The sequence below is a fragment of the Leucoraja erinacea genome, chromosome 10 (genome assembly GCF_028641065.1).
Source record: "Leucoraja erinacea ecotype New England chromosome 10, Leri_hhj_1, whole genome shotgun sequence".
NCBI lineage: Eukaryota > Metazoa > Chordata > Chondrichthyes > Rajiformes > Rajidae > Leucoraja > Leucoraja erinaceus.
The window spans coordinates 50,045,284-50,063,858 of NC_073386.1; the positions used below are offsets into that span (position 1 = coordinate 50,045,284).

General features: G+C 40.7%; 1 protein-coding gene across 5 annotated transcripts in view; it reads right to left on the reverse strand.

The window, feature by feature from the left end:
* The window catches only part of LOC129701169 (zinc finger protein GLIS1-like), a 300,889-nt gene that overhangs the window by 66,743 nt on the left and 215,571 nt on the right, over positions 1-18,575 (reverse strand). For 2 of the 5 annotated variants that reach the window (XM_055642223.1, XM_055642221.1), the window contains exons 4-5: positions 15,925-16,086; positions 11,204-11,314 (exon numbers count right to left, since the gene is read on the reverse strand). In XM_055642223.1, the coding sequence (XP_055498198.1) occupies positions 11,204-11,314; positions 15,925-16,086 (273 nt within the window). The remainder of the gene's footprint in view (positions 1-11,203; positions 11,315-15,924; positions 16,087-18,575) is intronic. The other 3 variants (XM_055642222.1, XM_055642225.1, XM_055642224.1) reach the window with 3 other exon arrangements.

An 18,575-nucleotide genomic window follows, 5' to 3' on the forward strand; every position in this document is an offset into this window, starting at 1 on the left:
CTGTGGAAGGGTATAAAACAATTTCTGCAGCATTCCCGAAGAGCACAGTGGCCTCCGTCATTCTTAAATGGAAGAACTTTGGAACCACCAGGGCTCTTCATAGAGCTGGCCGCCCAGCCAAACTGAACAATCGGGGAGAAGGGCTTTTGTGAGGGAGGTGACCAGGAACCCGAGAGCTTGAAAGGATCTGCAGAGAAGAATGGGAGAAATTACCCTAATACAGGTGTGCCAAGCTTGCAGCGTCACACCCAAGAAGATGAGGCTGTAATCACTGCCAAAGGTGCCTCAACAAAGTACTGAGTAAAAGGTCTGAATACTTATGTTAATGTGATATTTCAGTTATTTATTTTTAATTACTTTGCAAACATTTCTAAACGCCTGTTTTCGCTTTTTTATTATGGGGTATTGTGTGTCGATTGATGATAAAAAATATATATTTTCCATTTTAGAATATGGCTGTAATGTAACAAAATGTGGAAAAAGTGAAGTGGTCTGAATACTTTCTGAATGTTATTCACCAAATCTTTGATGAAAGAGCTGACTTACTATACTTGACTGAACACATAATTAGAGCACTGAGAAGGCCAGTTAACATACAGTTGTATTCAATTTATAAAAGGGTACTAGACTAAGTTCAGTAGACGTTCAGTTGATTCACAGCTCGGACAGAGTTGTGACCTCTCCCTCCCCCATCATGCAGATACTGAGCCACACCCACACCTACGGTTTTATAATCCCTCCCCTCCCACCGGAAAAGGTGTGGCCTTCATGGCGTGATTGACAGGAGAGAGATTCTCAAAATTTTTAAACATTAATAACACTTTTATTTTTCATTGATGGGAAGAATCCTCTGCACCTGATGAGCAGAGGGTGACTGAGTAAGATGGCCAAAAATCACAGCTGTAAGTGGTAGCGTTTTATCTAAAGTCAATATACAGTGCAAACAGGAAGTTACCAAGTTTAGACTTCCAACCATTTGAAGTGCTTTTACTTCAACCCAAACCTCCACCACCCATTTGCAGTGCTTTTACTTCAACCCAAAACCCTACCAACCATTTGCAGAGCTTTTACTTCAACCCAAACCCCCACCAACCATTTGCAGTGCTTTTACTTCAAACCACATTTTAATTTTCATACCACATTAAGGGCATTCAAGGTCAGTAAAACCACACTCGGTTTAGTAGACATGTGTTCAGTGTTATTCACAGCCTGAGGGATGTGACCCTCTCACTTCCCTATCTTGCAGAGACCGACTGAGGCACAACACTTCCAGGTTTTATAGTCCCTCCACCCTCCCACCAGCAGGGGCAGCAGAGAGAATATCAACATTTTAAAAACATTAATAACTCTTTTATTTTTCATCGATGGGAAAAATCCTCTTGTCCTGTGCAGCGGAGGAGGACTCTGAGTAAGATGGCCAAAAATCACAGCCATAAGTGGCAGCGTTTTTTCTAAAATCATGAAACAGAAAAACAGGAAGTGGTCAAGATCTTACTTTTAGTAATATAGATAGATATCTCACAGAGCCAATAGGATACAGAACCTCCAAGAATGTACAGGGAATGTTGCTGAAATGTTGTGAGCTTTATGTAAGGGGGCTGAGCTGAGAAATGTATGAGCTGAGTTCTTTTAATTGATGAACTTGGGGTTTTTTTAGTAACAGAAAACACTTGCTAGGATTGGATCATAATCAGCAAAGTTGAGCCCATTCACCTAACTGTGGCAAATCATCTTGACATATATCTATAAACTAGCAGAATGATTGCTCTTGGCAATGCTGTGTGAGACAGAGAGTGCTTAAAACACAAACCGAGAAGAAGATTAAAAACAGCAGGAGGACCAAATCCAACGGGGCAGAATTATTCTAATTTCAATTTCAGATTCAGGAGTCCCTGCCAATTCACTGTTACCATACATTATTCAGTTTACAAAGTAATTTAACAGAAACATACAGCTTAATCCATCGTTATTGATTATTCAAAGTAAACCACATTACTACTTCTCTAAAATTAAAAATCTATTAAGTCATTTTCATTTATACTTTATTTGTTTTAACAATGTATTGTGTAAATCCTCAGCTGGTGTGATTACTGTGCAATTGCAGAAAACACATTTTGTTCCAGACACTTTCTTTCTCTCCTTCCCTCCTGAAACTAGTGATTCATTCTGTTTTAGTGATTGCATACCATGCGTTTACATGTTTCTTGCCAAACGATCAATTTTGTGCGAGATTGTAACTTTTTTTCAGGTTATCATAGCCCCCAATATTGTCTTTGCCCATCTGTCCACAAATGTAGACATTCTACAAGTATCCAATAAGCCTACATATTTCAGCTGCAGAGGGGACTCTTCAGCACATCTTGTTGAAATTGAATTAGACTAATTACGAATTCATAATTCATGTTCATTCTTTTATCTTATCTTATTTTCCAAGATATACATCACCTTCTGATCATTGAACTAGTTTATGTTGTAATTAGCTTAGGTGACAACTTGCCACAAAAGCAGTCTTCTTAACTGTATCAAAAAAATGTCTTCAGTCTGAAATCTCATTATTTCTCATCTTTCTAAACTTGATTTCACAACCTTTCAATTTAATTAATATTGTAAATAATCTTGTTTACTTTGTAGATTACTTCAGGAACTTACAATATTACCTTCTGTTATATTCCAGACGGCAGAATGAATAACAACTTACACGCAGGTTGCCTGGATCACGAGAGTGATTTATTACCTAACATTCCCTGTTTATATACCACACCAACTAATTAACATATACATGAATATGCATGAATACATTATACTGCTCTCCTTTTTTAAATATTAAATCTAAGTACTCAGTTACAATTTTGTTGTTGTGATACTCGATTTAAACCAGTATTCATGAAATTCTAAATGATAACATCATATATTTATTTTACATATTTACACATTTTCATTTTACTTATAAAGTGAGTTACTTAACATACAAACCTAACCTGACTACTGGTTTACGGATCCTGCCTGATCGTCTAACAGTAACAGGTGTAACAGGTTTAGGTGTTGACTCAACTGTAGGCTTGTTTGGCTCTGTTTTATTACCCTGACTTTGACCAGAGGAATCTGTTCCTTTGCCTGTACTAACTGAACCGTTTGTTTCAATCACAGTGGTCTCTTCCAACTTGCTGTCAGATAAATACTAAGGGATTAGGACTTCATGCTCAGTTTTTGATTCATCTTTGGCTGGAATCATTTGATCAACATGAATACTTTTGATCCGATCTCCAACTTCAACAAAGTATCTTTTTGTTCCACACACTTCCACTATTTAACTAGTTAAAGTGTTTTGTTTGGAGGTCTAGACTTTTTTGTGTGGGGGTGGGGGGGGGTGGGGAAAGGGGGAAACTGCTTTTCAGGGTCCCTACCTGGTCAGACAGGCAGCTTTTCTCTGGGTTGCAGCTTCGACCCGTCCTCGCGGCCTACCAGCGGGCCTGGAGCGGCGTTTCCTGTCACGGACCGCCAGAACCTCAGCTTCGGCGGCGGCACAGCGCTGGAGCGCTATAGTGGAGCGGGCGATGCCTTGCCTGGGTCGCCGCGCTGGAGCTCCGGTGAGCTGAGACCACCGGGAACAACATCGCGGAGCTGCGGGAATGTGGAGCGGCCAGCTGCTGGTGGCGGCGCCAAACTTTGCGCTGGGAGCCTGGGATCTCACAGCGAGATTGCCAGTTGTGGGGCTCCATCCGGCGCGGCCTTGTCGGCTTTGGAAGCCGCGGCCTCCAGTATGGAGGCGGCCGTTCCAGGGTTCCCAGGCCGCTGTGAGGACTCTCCCGACGCCGGAGCACCACCACCCGGCGAGAACGGCCAGGAACATCGGGCCTCCATAGAGGCAACTGTGGAGGCCTCAATAGGCCCGACTATGGGTGAACTGGGGTCGGGGACTGGACTTTGTGCCTTCCCTCATGGTGGGAGCCATTGTGGGGGGATGTTCTTTGTGTTTAAGACTCTCATTGGTGTTATGTCTGTCTTCTTTTGTGTACTGCAAAATGGCATAAAGCATTTCACTTCATTACACCTCGGTGTATGTGAATGTGACTAATAAAAACCTTTGAATACTTGAATAGTTTCCCAACATTCCATTTGTCTTGACAGGACTTGTTGGGAGGACTGAGAACACGATCCTGCTCATCTGGTTTGAAGTACCTCTCCTTTTTGTGGGAGTCAAAATGGCGTTTTTGACAACTGTTTTTGCTCAACTCTCAAGGTCAAATTGGGTTGAACTAAACTTAGGGATATTCTTAGCCTTCTCTTCATCAACAGTTCTGCAGGTGAGTAACCCATTGTTGTGTGTGGTGTGGTTCTGTACTTCAGCAAGAAACTAACCAAACAATGTTTCATGCTGAGCTTTGAACTACCCTGCAAAACCTGTTTCTTGAGAGCATCTTTGACAACTCTAACATACCTTTCCACTGCCCCATTGGAGGCTGGATGGTATGGGGGAACAATTGTGTGTTTTACACTATTCCGCTGCATGAACTCTTTGAACCGTTCTGAACGAAATTGAGGTCCGTTATCAGAAACCAGTTCTTCCGATAAACCATGGCATGCAAAAATTGATCTCAACTCATCTATGGTATTCTCAGTAGTAGTGCTTGACTTCATATGTTTCACTTCAATCCATTTGGAATGACTATCCACTAGCACCAGAAAGTGATCATTAGCCTTTTCACAAAAATCTACATGAACTTTCTGAAAAGGTTTACTTGACTATGCCCAGGGCTTCAGTGGTGTCTTTGGGTGTTTACTCCAGCAGTTTTGGTAGATCCTACATTTGCTCACCAGTGATTCTATGTCACTGTCACTACCAGGACAATACGCTAACCTTCTGGCAATTGCCTTCATGCTTACTATGCCAGGATGTTCGGCATGAAGTTTATTCATAATTTTGTTTCTCAAAGACTCTGGTACAACCACTTTCTCAAAGACTCTGGCAACCCCACTTAACGCATCCCTGCTCAAATGATAATTCATGGTGTCGATTATGGAATGGCTTCAGCTCTGAGTTCAGAACTGAGTTCAATCCATTATCGATTTCAGTCCATACGTTCAATGACTGTTTATAGACCCTCTTCAGCACAGTGTCTTTCTCTGTTTCTGCTGCAATTTCTGTTGCAGTCACCAGAAAGTCTTCATCTACAACTTGCAGTGTGTAGATTGAGTTCTCACTTCCCACATCAGCGTTCTCATGGGGCAACCGGGACAACGCATCTGCAGCTGCGTTGCACTTGGAGCTTCTGTACTCAACCTTGCAGTCATACTGGGACAGTAAAATTGCCCAGCGCTGCATCCTTGATTGTGACTTTGTAGTCACCACATAGTCGAACAGTTTTGTCAGTCTTGAATACGGCCACAATTGGCATTGCCCAGTTACTCTGGTCTGCCTTCACGAGTACTCCATTCTGCTCTAACCTGGTGAGTTCTTCCTCCACGTGTTGCTTTAGTGCATAGGGTACAGGTCTTGGTCGACAATACACAGGTTTCACATCTTGCTTAAGTCGAATGTGTGCAGAGTACCCTGTTATTCCCGTGCAACTGTTAACAAAAATGTTTGCATGTTTGCTTATGACGTTTTCAAGACGTGATTTGGACAAATCAACGCTGAAAATGGTCTTCCAGTCTAACTCTATTCTACTCGGCCAATCATTTCCAAGGAGGTTGGTTTATTTCTGCAGCTGGCCACTATGATGGGCAGTGTTACTGACTGACCATTATGCTGAACTTTACAGTTCATTTGTCCACATGTCTCCAAAACTTTGCCCAAGTAGGTTCTCAGCTTGACCTTACTCTTAAACAATGGTATCTGTGGGAACTTTGTTTTGTACAGGTCTTTGCTCATGACCGAGCAATCTGCTGCCGTGTCAATACACATATTCAGATTCAATTTTAATTTAATTTTAATTATCATTGTCAGTGCACAGTACAGAGACAACGAAATGCATTTAGCATCTCCCTGGAAGAGCGACATAGCAAACGATTTGAATAAATAATAATAAGTGTCCGGGGGGGGGGTGGTGATTGGCAGTCACCGAGGTACGTTGTTGAGTAGAGTGACAGCCGCCGGAAAGAAGCTGTTCCTCGACCTGCTGGTTCGGCAACGGAGAGACCTGTAGCGCCTCCCGGATGGTAGGAGGTTAAACAGTCCATGGTTGGGGTGAGAGCAGTCCTTGGCGATGCTGAGCGCCCTCCGCAGACAGCGCTTGCTTTGGACAGACTCAATGGAGGGGAGCGAGGAACCGGTGATGCGTTGGGCAATTTTCACCACCCTCTGCAATGCCTTCCGGTCGGAGACAGAGCAGTTGCCATACCATACTGTGATGCAGTTGGTAAGGATGCTCTCGATGGTGCAGCGGTAGAAGTTCACCAGGATCTGAGGAGACAGATGGACCTTCTTCAGTCTCCTCAGGAAGAAGAGACGCTGATGAGCCTTCTTGATCAGAGTAGAGGTATTGTGGGTCCAAGAGAGGTCATCGGAGATGTTGACTCCCAGGAACCTGAAGCTAGAAACGCATCCCACCTCCGTCCCGTAATGTGGATGGGGGTGTGCGTGCCGCCTCTGGACTTCCTGAAGTCTACAATGAGCTTCTTGGAGTTAAGGGCCAGGTTGTTGTCAGCGCACCATGCTGCTAAGTGCTGGACCTCCTCCCTGTAGGCCCGCTCATCGTTGTTGCTGATGAGGCCAATCACCGTTGTATCATCTGCATACTTGATGATGGTGTTAGTACCATGTACAGGTGTGCAGTCATAGGTGAAGGAGTAGAGGAGGGGGCTCAGCACATAGCCCTGTGGAACGCCGGTGTTCAGGGTGAGGGTTGAAGAGGTGTGCTTGTCTAACCTCACAGACTGGGGTCTGTTGGTTAGATAGTCCAGTATCCAGTTGCAGAGGGAGGGGTCGATGCCCAGGTTACCGAGTTTGGTGATCAGTTTTGATGGTATAATGGTGTTGAATGCTGAGCTGTAATCGATGAACAGCATTCTTACGTAAGTGTCTCTGTTGTCAAGGTGGGAGAGGGCGGAGTGAAGTGCCATTGAGATGGCATCCTCCGTACTCCTGTTCTTGTGGGAGGCAAACTGATAGGGATCCAGTGTGGGGGGTAGGCAGCTTTTGAGGTGTGCCAGGACCAGCCTCTCGAAGCACTTGGTGATGATGGGGCTAAGTGCAACTGGGCGGAAGTCGTTGAGGCTTGCCGCAGTGGAGTGTTTTGGCACTGGCACGATGGAGGTGGTTTTAAGGCAAGTGGGGACAACTGCTTGGGCAAGTGACAGGTTGAAGATGTCAGTCCAGACATATCGATTAACTGTTCATTAATCAACAGTTTAGTTTTAAAATCCATGCCTTGACTGGTTGTAGGCTTATCGATGTTGGTTACATAAATGGTGTACAACCCAAGTTCATTTCCATTTGGGTTCATCTCCAAGTTATGAGCTCCATTCTGGTGTTGTCGCTTGTTTCCCGCAGATTGTTGGTTTCCTGTTTTAAGCTTGGCCCGACATGTTGAGGCGATTTGTCATTTCTTCTGGCAGTTATAGCACTTGGCCATTGTGAACTGACAAAATTGGGATGAGTAATTAGTGTTGCAATGATAACAACTGGCTGAACTCGGCTCCCCACCATACTTTGGTTTTGGTTTAGCGCCTCTTGGTTTGGCCATAGGCACTGCCTTGTGACTGTAAACGGCCACTGCAGGCCGTGGTGGACGAAACTCACGAGCATTCTTTGATGCCATCTCCATTGTGGTAGCAATCTTGCATGCTTTCTCGAATGTAAGATCTAGAATGTTCATGAGTTTGGACTGAATTTGTTCATCCACTAGACCACAAACAAATCTGTCTCGTAGTGCGCGTCTGAGAAAGGTTCCAAAGTTGCAGCGCAAAGTTATGTTTTTCAAGGCAACAATATACTCATTGATTGTCTCATTCTCCTTCTGGTTTCTAGTGCCGAATTTATAGCTTTCTGCAATTTCCAGAGGCTTTGGGTTGAAATGCTCCTCCAACTTCTTCATAATGTCATTGAATGGCACGTCTTTTGCCTTTATGGGCGCAAAGAGTGTGCAGGACCGGTCTCCGTGAGCAGAATCGCTTTCATGCGTTCGCAAATGACCTTATTGTTTCAGTCACTATCTCTCCTTCACCACTAATCTCCATTATGTTGTTTGTCGTGAAAAACATGTTCGCTCTCTCCATATAGGAGCTGAACGGTTCTCTACTCTTGTCAAGTGCAAAGGTTTCCGATGTAGCCCGTGGACGCTGACATCATGTCGTTCTCTTTATTTTTTTTAAAGTCTGTTCAAAATCCCTGATTTCATGTCTGTTCTGGTGTAACAATTCACCTAAAACTTAGCTGTACAAAGGCTATTCAGCTTGAGCAACTCGACAAAAAAAATCTTATAACACAAGGACAGCATCTTGCCACGTAGACACAACATAGAGATAGCCTGACAAACTCTCGACGATTTGTCCAGCTGCTGTTTTAAACTAGTCCCCTGCATAGAAGGATCTGTGGCCTATCGTGTCCAACTCGCAAACAACTGCGACACAACTCCGTATTCACTGTTTAAAATGTTAAGCAATACTGCATGTTGCAAAACAGTCCTGCACTGTATTTAAAGGATGAGTTCACAAACTCTATCCCATCCTCGTCGCCAATTTTGTTATATTCCGGACGGCAGAATGAATAACAACTTACACGCAGGTTGCCTGGATCACGAGAGAGAGGTTTATTACCCAACATTCCCTGCTTATATACAACACCAACTCATTAACATATACATGAATATGCATGAATATATTACGTCTTCAAAACTACATTTTACCTCCTTAGTTTGAGAAATTGTTGCACCAATTTTCCAGTAATTTAATTTTCTTATCACTGAAATTATCCTAATAAATTCATGCTGTGTTTCTCCAAAGTTAATATAACCTTTAGGCATAGAGCCCAAAAGTCAACCTAAACATCATGTTGTGGAAGGCTGTCATTACCCCTTTGGAATGTATCCATATCTTCTGACTGTCAATAGCAATATTCCATTTGCTTATTGGTGGCGCACACAAATAAACACATTTTCATCCTTTTCACACTTTTTCATGAAAATCAAAACTAGAAAATGCTGGAAAGAGCACGTCATAGAGAAATTTAGCACGGTAACAGGCTATTCAGCCCATCATGTCAATGCAACCAGTGCTCGTGTATTCTTATTAATCCCATCTTCCAGGAATTTACTGGTTATGTTCTATGCCTGGGAGATTCAAATGCTTGTCTAAACACTTCTTAAATGCTGTCAATGATGCTGCTTCTCCCACTCCCTCAGAAAAGGTCTTCCAAGTACCATCACTATCTTGGTGCATAAGCTCCCCCTCAGATGCCTTCTAAATCTCTTACCTCTTACACTAAACCTATGTCATCTAATGTCTTTTACCTCTGATATGGGGAATAATTTATTGTAGTCCACCCTCTCTGTACATCTCATGATATATACTTCTCTCTTAACCTCCTCTGCTCCTGGGAGAAGATCCAGCCTCTTCTCTTATCCGAGGATAGATGATCATCCCAAGCAATAATCTGGTGAGTCTTCTCTGCACCCCTTCCAGAGCTATCACACATCTTGCTAGAATGTGGTGACCAGAACAGCCTGCAGTACTCCACACAAGGTCTGACCAATGTTTTATAAAGTTGAAGTCTAACTCATATCCCCTGTGTACAATGCCCGTCTTGACTAATGAAGTACAGCCTCCCATATGCCTTATCTACCTGCACATTATCTACCTGCACTGTCATCTTCAAGCACCTTTGAACTGTACACCTTTATCCTCCTGCTTCTTGAAGCTCTCTCGGATTCTGCCATTCATGGTGTATGCCCTAGCTCTACTGGTACGTCCAAAATGCATCTCTCATTTTTATCAGGATTAACCTTAATCTGCAATTTCTCATCCCATTTCAAAAACAGGTCAATATAAACATGTAGCTCAAGAATACCTTCCATATTATCAACAATTCCATACATCTTTCCTGTTGAATACCATAAATACCATAATATGTTTTATTATTTATTTATTTATTTTGTGATTTATTTATTTTTTAATTTTTTTTTTTTTATGATACTGCCTGTAAGGGAAATTCATTTTGTTGTCTCAAATGGAGACAATGACAATAAATTTGAATACAATAGAATACAACAATAAAAAGTGACAGGTATCCGATGACAAAAAAAAACCCCTCTACTACCATACCCGATCTCTCACTGTTGTCAATTTTGATCAAATTTGCTATCTTGCCCTTTATCCCATTGGCCCATATCTTTCGGACCCATTTTCTATGCATGAGCTAATCAAAGGCCTTGCTGGTCTTTGTAAGCCACATCTACGGCACTGCTCTCATCAATACACCTTGTTACCTCTTCAAAACATTCAATAAGATTGGTTAGACAGGATCTGCCATTAACAAAGCCATTTCCAATTAATCCCAGCCTTTCCAGGGTTTAGCAGTTTCTGCGGAAAGAGGAATCAAGTTAACATCTCGGGTTGAAGAAGAAAGTAGATATTGTTTTTTGTTGTTTCATAATGAGTGGGGAGGGAAGGGTAAAACAAAAGTAATGTCTCGGAGAAGGGGAGGTGTGGGTTTCATTTCTCTCTTGGTCTTTGATAAAGTGTTGCTCTAATTGGGCTTATATTATCAGAGATACGCTCAATCTGAGTACCTGTACTACCAGCAGTTTCTTCCTGCTGAGCCAGAAAGCGTCTAAGTATTGTTGCACCAGTACCTGCTTCAAACTGCTGTGAGTTGATGTTAGTTGATATAAAAGGCAAAACAAGCACACGCAGTTCACCCATATCATATAAATGAGGTTTCATTTAAACTGCCCAACATGTTACCCCACCTTGTGACCAATCATGCCATCTCGTATTCAAATCCAGGATGCAAAAATTAAGGACTTCTTCAGCTCCTGCGATCTTCTTCTTCATTATAGTTGGCCTCCAAAACATGCGGTTGACATTCCTAATTAATTTCTACTTTAATCTTTTATTTATTTTTTTCATATGTAACATGTTAGGTATTCAGAAAAAATATGTGAGGAAAGAACATTTAATTCTTGTATAGTAAATGTATATTTTCCAAAAGGATGTGATTGTCCAGTGCATGATAGATATTGGATTATCTATGATTATTTCTTACCTTCTTACGCACCTGTTGCTGTTTGGCAGAGTGTGCTTTGACATGCTTCCTCAATGAGCTTGGATCAGTATAGCGCTTTGTGCATCCTGGGATCTGACAAGCATATGGTTTCTGTAAATGTTTGAGAAAGGAAAAGCTTTTACACTTCACAATCGCTGCTGAATCTCATTAAGACAATTCTGCCCTGACTGTGTACATCTGATTCCTTCTGCTATGAAATTATGAATTATTATTTCCTGTGCATGAGCACATTTAAACCAGAATGCAGTTACTAAAAGTAGAAATTCTTCTTTTTAAGACACTTCACTCAAATAGCTCAACTGGCAGCTGACCAAGGGTGTTAGATGATAGCCCTGCTTCTGGATATAATTCAAACGCTGAAAATGGTTTTTACAACTGTAGTTGTTGATAATGATTATTGCTGCTCAGAGTATAACTTTTAGGAAGCTGTAAATAAAGAACGTTTGAGATAAATAATTTATCAATGGCCAAATTTTAAATATTGCACTTTTTAGAATTACAGTTTCAAACACAGTTGACATGTGGGACTATTAACTTGGTGCCATTGTGGATTGTCTGTTGCAATTTGTTCAAGCAGTCTTGAGTAATCATGTGTAGCATTCCAACAGGTAATCTCACAAAACAGATTGAATGAACTGTTAGGAATGCTCTAAACTTTTCTTGACTTTCTTAATCCTTTGGCACAACTGCTATATTGCACTACAATTGTCTCTGGGCAGAATGCCATGCAGCAGCTGGCAATGGATCTCCATCTGGTATTCTTTATATTGCACAGCCAAGAGCATTGCAAGTTTACTTGGTTACTAAGGCTGTCACATTTAGATACATAATGTAGTCATAAGATAGATAAACATTTAGATACAAGTATACATAATGGGTCTATGGAGGTAACATTTTTGTCTTCATTGCATGGGCAACAATCTGACAGAGCAGATTATTCTCCCATTATTGATAACTGATAATTTCAATGAGGGAAATGTGTAATGTGTATGCAGCTGAATAGTATTCTCTGTCAAATTATTGTCCAAATGATGGACGAAAACAATTTTATTGCTGAAATTTGTCTCTATCATCATTAACTGAATTGAATGAATACATGGTACCTGAGCTCTGAAGATAGAGATTCCATGGCAAAGGAAGAAAAGCACAAAGGAGAAAAGAATTATGTTTTATGCTTATACATTACATACATCAATATTTGAATCATAACAGAAAGACAGAGCAAGCTATTCTGTATCCCATGACGAAGGTTTTATAAATTCAAACAGATTCAGCATCTGTTTTATCTTATTTAATTATAATTCCTCTGACAATCCTAAACATATGTTTCCAAGATTACCTGGCTCAAAATGTAAACCATCACACAGTGTTGCTGGCAAACCGTTCATTTGGTTTTTACCTCAGCTATTGGGTTGAGCACAGCTCCATGCTTCCTAAATGCCCAAATGTTGCTCTCCATGCACGTGCCTGGATAAGGCAAGGTTGGATATTTTACCACGGGAGGCACTGTGGTAAAGCATTCCTTACTTTGTCCTCGCATGACATTTACAGTAAAGGCATTTCAGCATGCATCTGTAATTTGGCTGTGGAGTCAGAGCAATGTTGGTGCTGTTGGAGTTGGATTCGGTAAAAAAGTCCCGATTCCGACTCCGACCTCAACATAAACTTAAACGAGCGAAGGCAACCTTTTGATGTTAATCTAATGGAATTTAAGCAAGATTTTCTTGGTGGTTTAAAAGCAGTAGAGAAATATGATTGCTCATCTAAACTTACAGTACAAGAAGTCATCCCTGCTTATCCAGGAATAGTAAAATGTGCAGCTATGATAGTAACAGCCACACTACCACTCAGGTCAGCATGGAGAATGTTCTCCGCACTGAAAATAATTAAATCAGATTTAAGGGCTTCATTAAAAGGAAATCTGGCAGAAACAATTCTGTTCCTAAGGACGTTATTAATAAATTTTAGGAATGTACTTTTGTAGCAAACTTAACTACCTAAGCATTTAGTTTTAATTTCTATTGCACTTGAGAATGTTCTTTTGTCATAATTTAGCCATTTAGCTCATACCTGTGTCCTTAGTTTAATAAATTTTGGAGGAATGCTTTTATAATTTTTATGTAATTCAATGGAAGTTTAATTTTGTCATAGTCATTTCAGTAATTTTTTTTTTTTTAGCATAATGAATTATGTTTTTTTTTTACGAAGAATAAACAATTAAAAAGCCACAATAGCATAGCTACAACCATTAGACTCAAAACTTAATGGACATGGGTTTAAAAGGCAGCCTGATGATTCACGTGGTTTTTATGAAATGCCATCTTGTGTAATATCATCACAGTAGATTTAGAATTATTATACCTAGGGGTCAGTTAGAGTCGGATACACAAGAAATCAAGGAGTCTGAGTCGGGTGTTTTGGGTATCGACTCCACAGCCCAAAGTCCACAGACTATAACTACTGCGGACAAATTTTTTTGCAACATCTCTGAATAGAGAATTTGAAGCAAACTTTAAATTCAATAGTTGATTAATTTGGATCACAATCAAGTCTGGGTCCTTCTCATGAAGCCTGCCTCAGTCTACAGCCAAGAGGGCAAACTGGCCTAGCTTATACTTGCAGTAAAACTGCTGAAATTCACACTTTGAACTCATTTGAACTAATTTCAATGATGATACTCAATACATATGTTTTCTGAGAACAAAATAAATGAGTGTGTCTTACAACAATTACAGGAACTAAAAACATTGGGCAGCAGAGTGTGTGGCTCAGTGACGCAGCAGCAGAGTTGCTGCCTCACAGCGCCAGTGACCCAGGTTTGATCCGGATCTCAGGCACTGTCCATGTGGAGTTTACATGTTCTTCCTGTGACAGCGTGGGTTTCCTCCAGGTATTCCAGATTCCTCCCACATCCCAACGAAGTGTGAGTTTGTAGGTTAATTGGCTGCTGTAAATTGCCCCTAGTATGGACATGGGATAACAGGACTAGTGTGAAGGGGTGACTCGCTGGACCACAGGACCTGTTTTCAAGCTGTATCGATGTACATAAAAGCTAATTACATTAAAAAATAATAGTAGGAGCAGGCTATTCAGACCTCCAGGCTCGCCCTGCCATTTAACATGATCACGGCTGATCTTTCCCATGGCTTCACCTCCTCCACTGGTCTCTCAAAGAATTATCTACTTCCTCTTTAAATGCCCCCAAGGTTGTAGGCCCAATGACCAGGATAGTGAATTCCAAAAATTCATCGCCCTCTGCAAGGAGTCATTTAATTTAGTTTAGAAATACAGCATGAAGGCAGGGCCTTCAGCCCACCAATTCCATACCAACCAGCGATCCCCATGCGCTTGTTCTGTCCTGCAGTCTAGGGACAATTTACAGAAGCCAATTAACCTACAAATCTGTACGCCTTTGGAATGTGGGAAGAACCCGGAGCACCTGGAGAAAACCCATGTGGTCACAGGGAGAACAAACAAACTGTACAGACAGGACCTGTAGAACAGTTTCACCAATGTGGTATTCCAGCCCCTCATTCAAGTGTCTTGCTTTAAAAACGTGAAGCTTGATAGTAAGTAAGATATTTTCTTTCATCTCATGCCACAGGCCATCTGCTGCAAAACGCACCTAATTTTAGTTTCTAATGATTTTCAATTCAACCGACACGAACAGATTATTATCCATTGTGAAATTCTAAAGCACTTTGATTGTGAGATTTTGCTGGGATGTTGATGGAAAGTCAGAACCAAATCTGATTATGATTTCTGTAAAACTGCATACAGACATCCACACCAGCAATTGTCAATGGAGAACTTAGTCGGCGCTAAGAATAATAGTTGCTTCACACAACAACAATTTCTTTACCCATTAAAAGGTCAATTTAACAAACATTGGAGAGCAAACTTCTAGCCTGCATATATGCTAATCATAGCAGTTATCGTCTCCTTTTCCTATTTGAGCTGTCCATTGGGGTTGGGGTGACTTGCTTCTGCTCCAGTTAAGTGGGTTCAGAGGTGGTGTTTGGTTGAATATCAGCCTGCCAGTTTCAGTCCATTTAAACAATTGGATAAACAATCATTGGTTCTGGGATATGCAGGAAGGAACTGCAGATTCTGGTTCACACCGAAAACAGAAACAAAATGCTGAAGTAACTTAGCGGGTCAGGCAGGATCTCTGGAGAAAAGGAATAGGTGACGTTCTGGGATCCCAGTTTCATGTTAGCTATTGGTTTTGTATATCACTCTTTGTAGGGATTATGGAATCAGTCACTTTGGGTACAATTCTCTCCAATTCATTAGAGTAGAAAAGGATAGGGACTTTTCACATTCAATTGAACAAGAAATCTGGTGTACATTATAGGAAATGCTGAAACGACATTAAATGGGTATCAATGCCAATTAACATGATTTTTCATCCACAACAGTGGTTCAAGCTGTTTTCTGGCTCGCCAAAACATTGCTTGCACTTCACATCCCCTGTTCTAAAGAAGTTCCTGCCTAAACAATTAATCTATAGATTTTTTTTTTAATTTCATGATCAACCTATTGTGCATTAGTACCATTAATTCTGTTTCTTATTTCAGAATTTTGATTCCCACTGTTTCTCCTTGATTGGCTTTGATTGGCTAATTCGTTGCATTGAAAGTGTGATACTGAGTAAACACCAATTACACGTAATGTAAAACATTCTGTATTGTGCTCACTGTGTCCAGGTGTGTTCGCTGGTGTTTAGCACGATCACTGGAGTTGCTGAAAGCTTTCTGGCAGCCGGTGTGTTGGCAAAGGTAAGGTTTCTCCCCAGTATGGCTCCGCAGGTGGATCTTGAGATTTTCTAGTCGAGAAAATGCCTTATTACAGCCTTCAAACTGCAATAAAGTATTAAAAAAATATATAAATATTACCATGAAAAAATAGTTAGCAAAGCAAGTTTGCTACAATGGCCACAGTGTAAACCAACAGTGGTCATCCAGTAAATCACCTCAGCTAAACATCTGTACGAACTCAGGGATGAAAGAAAAAAAGCTTATATGCTATTAATTTAACCTTTCAACACTGACATGTACAAGAACAGCAAGAGATTGAATTGGGTTTTTTTTTTTGTTGAAGTATGCTTCATCAACTTCTGCAAAAACATACATTACCTAAGCTGCTTTAAATCACCCACATAGTGGGCATATTATTCTCAGAGTGATCTTTCTGAACGCCACTAAAGACAAATTAATAACCTTTTGGGATTAACTTAAGTCAGTAGTCGTGAAACTAAATGTTAAACCTGTCTGGGTTGATTTAGCCCATGTGCAGCTTATACTAATTAATAAGTCATTCTGTCTTCTCCAAACCACGCTCTGAATTTTTGCATGCAAAATGTCAAATGGGATCTTTAAGAGGAATTGGATGGTTTAGATTTGGGCTGGTCTTGCTGGAGTAGGCACATCAGAGCATGCCCAATTATTGGACTGTTTTCTATTTTGTTCAGCTTATTTATTTGCTCTTGTTGATCATTTGAACCACAGGCTGATTAACAGGGCATCTGGGACCCTGTCTAGTGTTATAAAGTGATAGGACCAAAGTCTGAATCTCCAGAATAGATTCAAATATGGTGAAGCATAGTGGATAAACGGAGTTAGTTTTAAGTTAAATCCTTTACGGATTGTCTCATTTTGAAAAGTTAGGCAAGCAAAGCTTATATTGAAGTTTAGAAGAATCAGAAGAGCATTGACGAAAACATTTATGATCCTGAGGATGGACCTGGAGTGGATGCTTCTTCTTATCTAGAACTATGGACACTGTTTGAAAAATAGGGGTTACAAACGTAAGATGCAGGTGAGCTGAAAGTTTTTTCTCTCAGAAGATTGAGAGTGGAAATGAAAGAATATTTTTCAGGCAGAGGTAGATAAATTCTTTACAAGCAATAGACTGAAAGGTTACTGGGGATATGAGGAAATGCATTTTTGACATTACTCTCAGATCAGCCATGATCATATTAAATGGTAGAGCAAGTCCAAGGTTCTGGCTGGCCTACTTCTGTCACTAATTTGAAGATTGATATGAAAGAAAAATAAAGAGATGGTAACAGAGGTTAATTTAAAGGAAAGAGAAAAAAACAATACTCCAAAAAGAAAAAAAAAAGTTAGTAAAGATTTAAAATCTGAATCTAAAATTTCAATAAAATCACCATCTGAATAAATAAGACTTTTTTTTTTAATTGTTCACTTTCAGGGCTTTGATTGGCAGTATTAATTGGCATCACACAGTTAGAAAACGTTCACTATTAACTACTAGATTTAACCTCTGTGCTGAAATTAATTGGTCATTAATGTGCAGCAACTTTATGAAAAGTAGAGTGTGGCTGCCGACAGGATGACATTGGTTAAATATTAATAGTGGAGTAAAATAAATAATTTAGTAACTCGTGGCAATTTGCAAATCTTATGATATCTCTTCCTCTGTACTTTCTGGCCAGCTTCCAAATTGGTAATGAAGTTCATTCCACGTTAGTATTTTTCCAACAAATTTTGGCTCACTAATTCTATGTCTGGCACCTGCACACAAATCCTGTTGAGACTGAAATAATGAATATCTCAGTTTTCTGGATACAAGGATCTGAAACAGGCAGACTTTATCCATTTTCTCTTTGCAGCACAAAAAATCCCTAAATTGGCAAATGGCTACTGTGGGGGAAAAAGGACCAATGTCACAAGTCATTCGGGTACAAAAATGACACCCCTCTAAATCTTTGGTGAGCCACACCAGTTCATTCAGAGAGATCTACCTCTGCATCATCTCTCATCTTTCCTCAAAAACCTAATTCTTGCAAACCCCGACACTCAGTTCTACTTTATCACCACCTCTATCATCTCCGTCTCTGTATCTAACTATTAGCATACTCATCCATAATCCAGTGTTTGACCAGCTGTACATTTCCTTCAACTAAGTACTGGGAAGATCAAAGCCACTGTCTTTGGCCTCTGCCAACAATACCTTTAACATAGCCTTTGATACAATTCCTCTCTTTGCTCTTCTTGGGAACTGTATGACGTTGACAAGGCTATTCATAACCTTGTTGTATTTGATTCCAAATGAGCGTCAGACCAAATACATGTTCAGTCTTAAATCTGCCTTTTTCATTTAGTCACTTCCCCAGTGTGACCCAACTCTACCAAACTTCAGCTCATTGGCTTCTCAAACCCTCGTCCATGACCGTGTTTACCTCAAAGCTTAACCTTTGTACATTAGTCTTTGTGGACGAAACGAGGGAGAAGTCTTAAACCAGGTGACTTCCATCCAGCTATTGCACTCCTTGTTTCTTGTTCTGCTTTTCAGGAAACAACCCTAAATTTGAGTGCCCATGTAC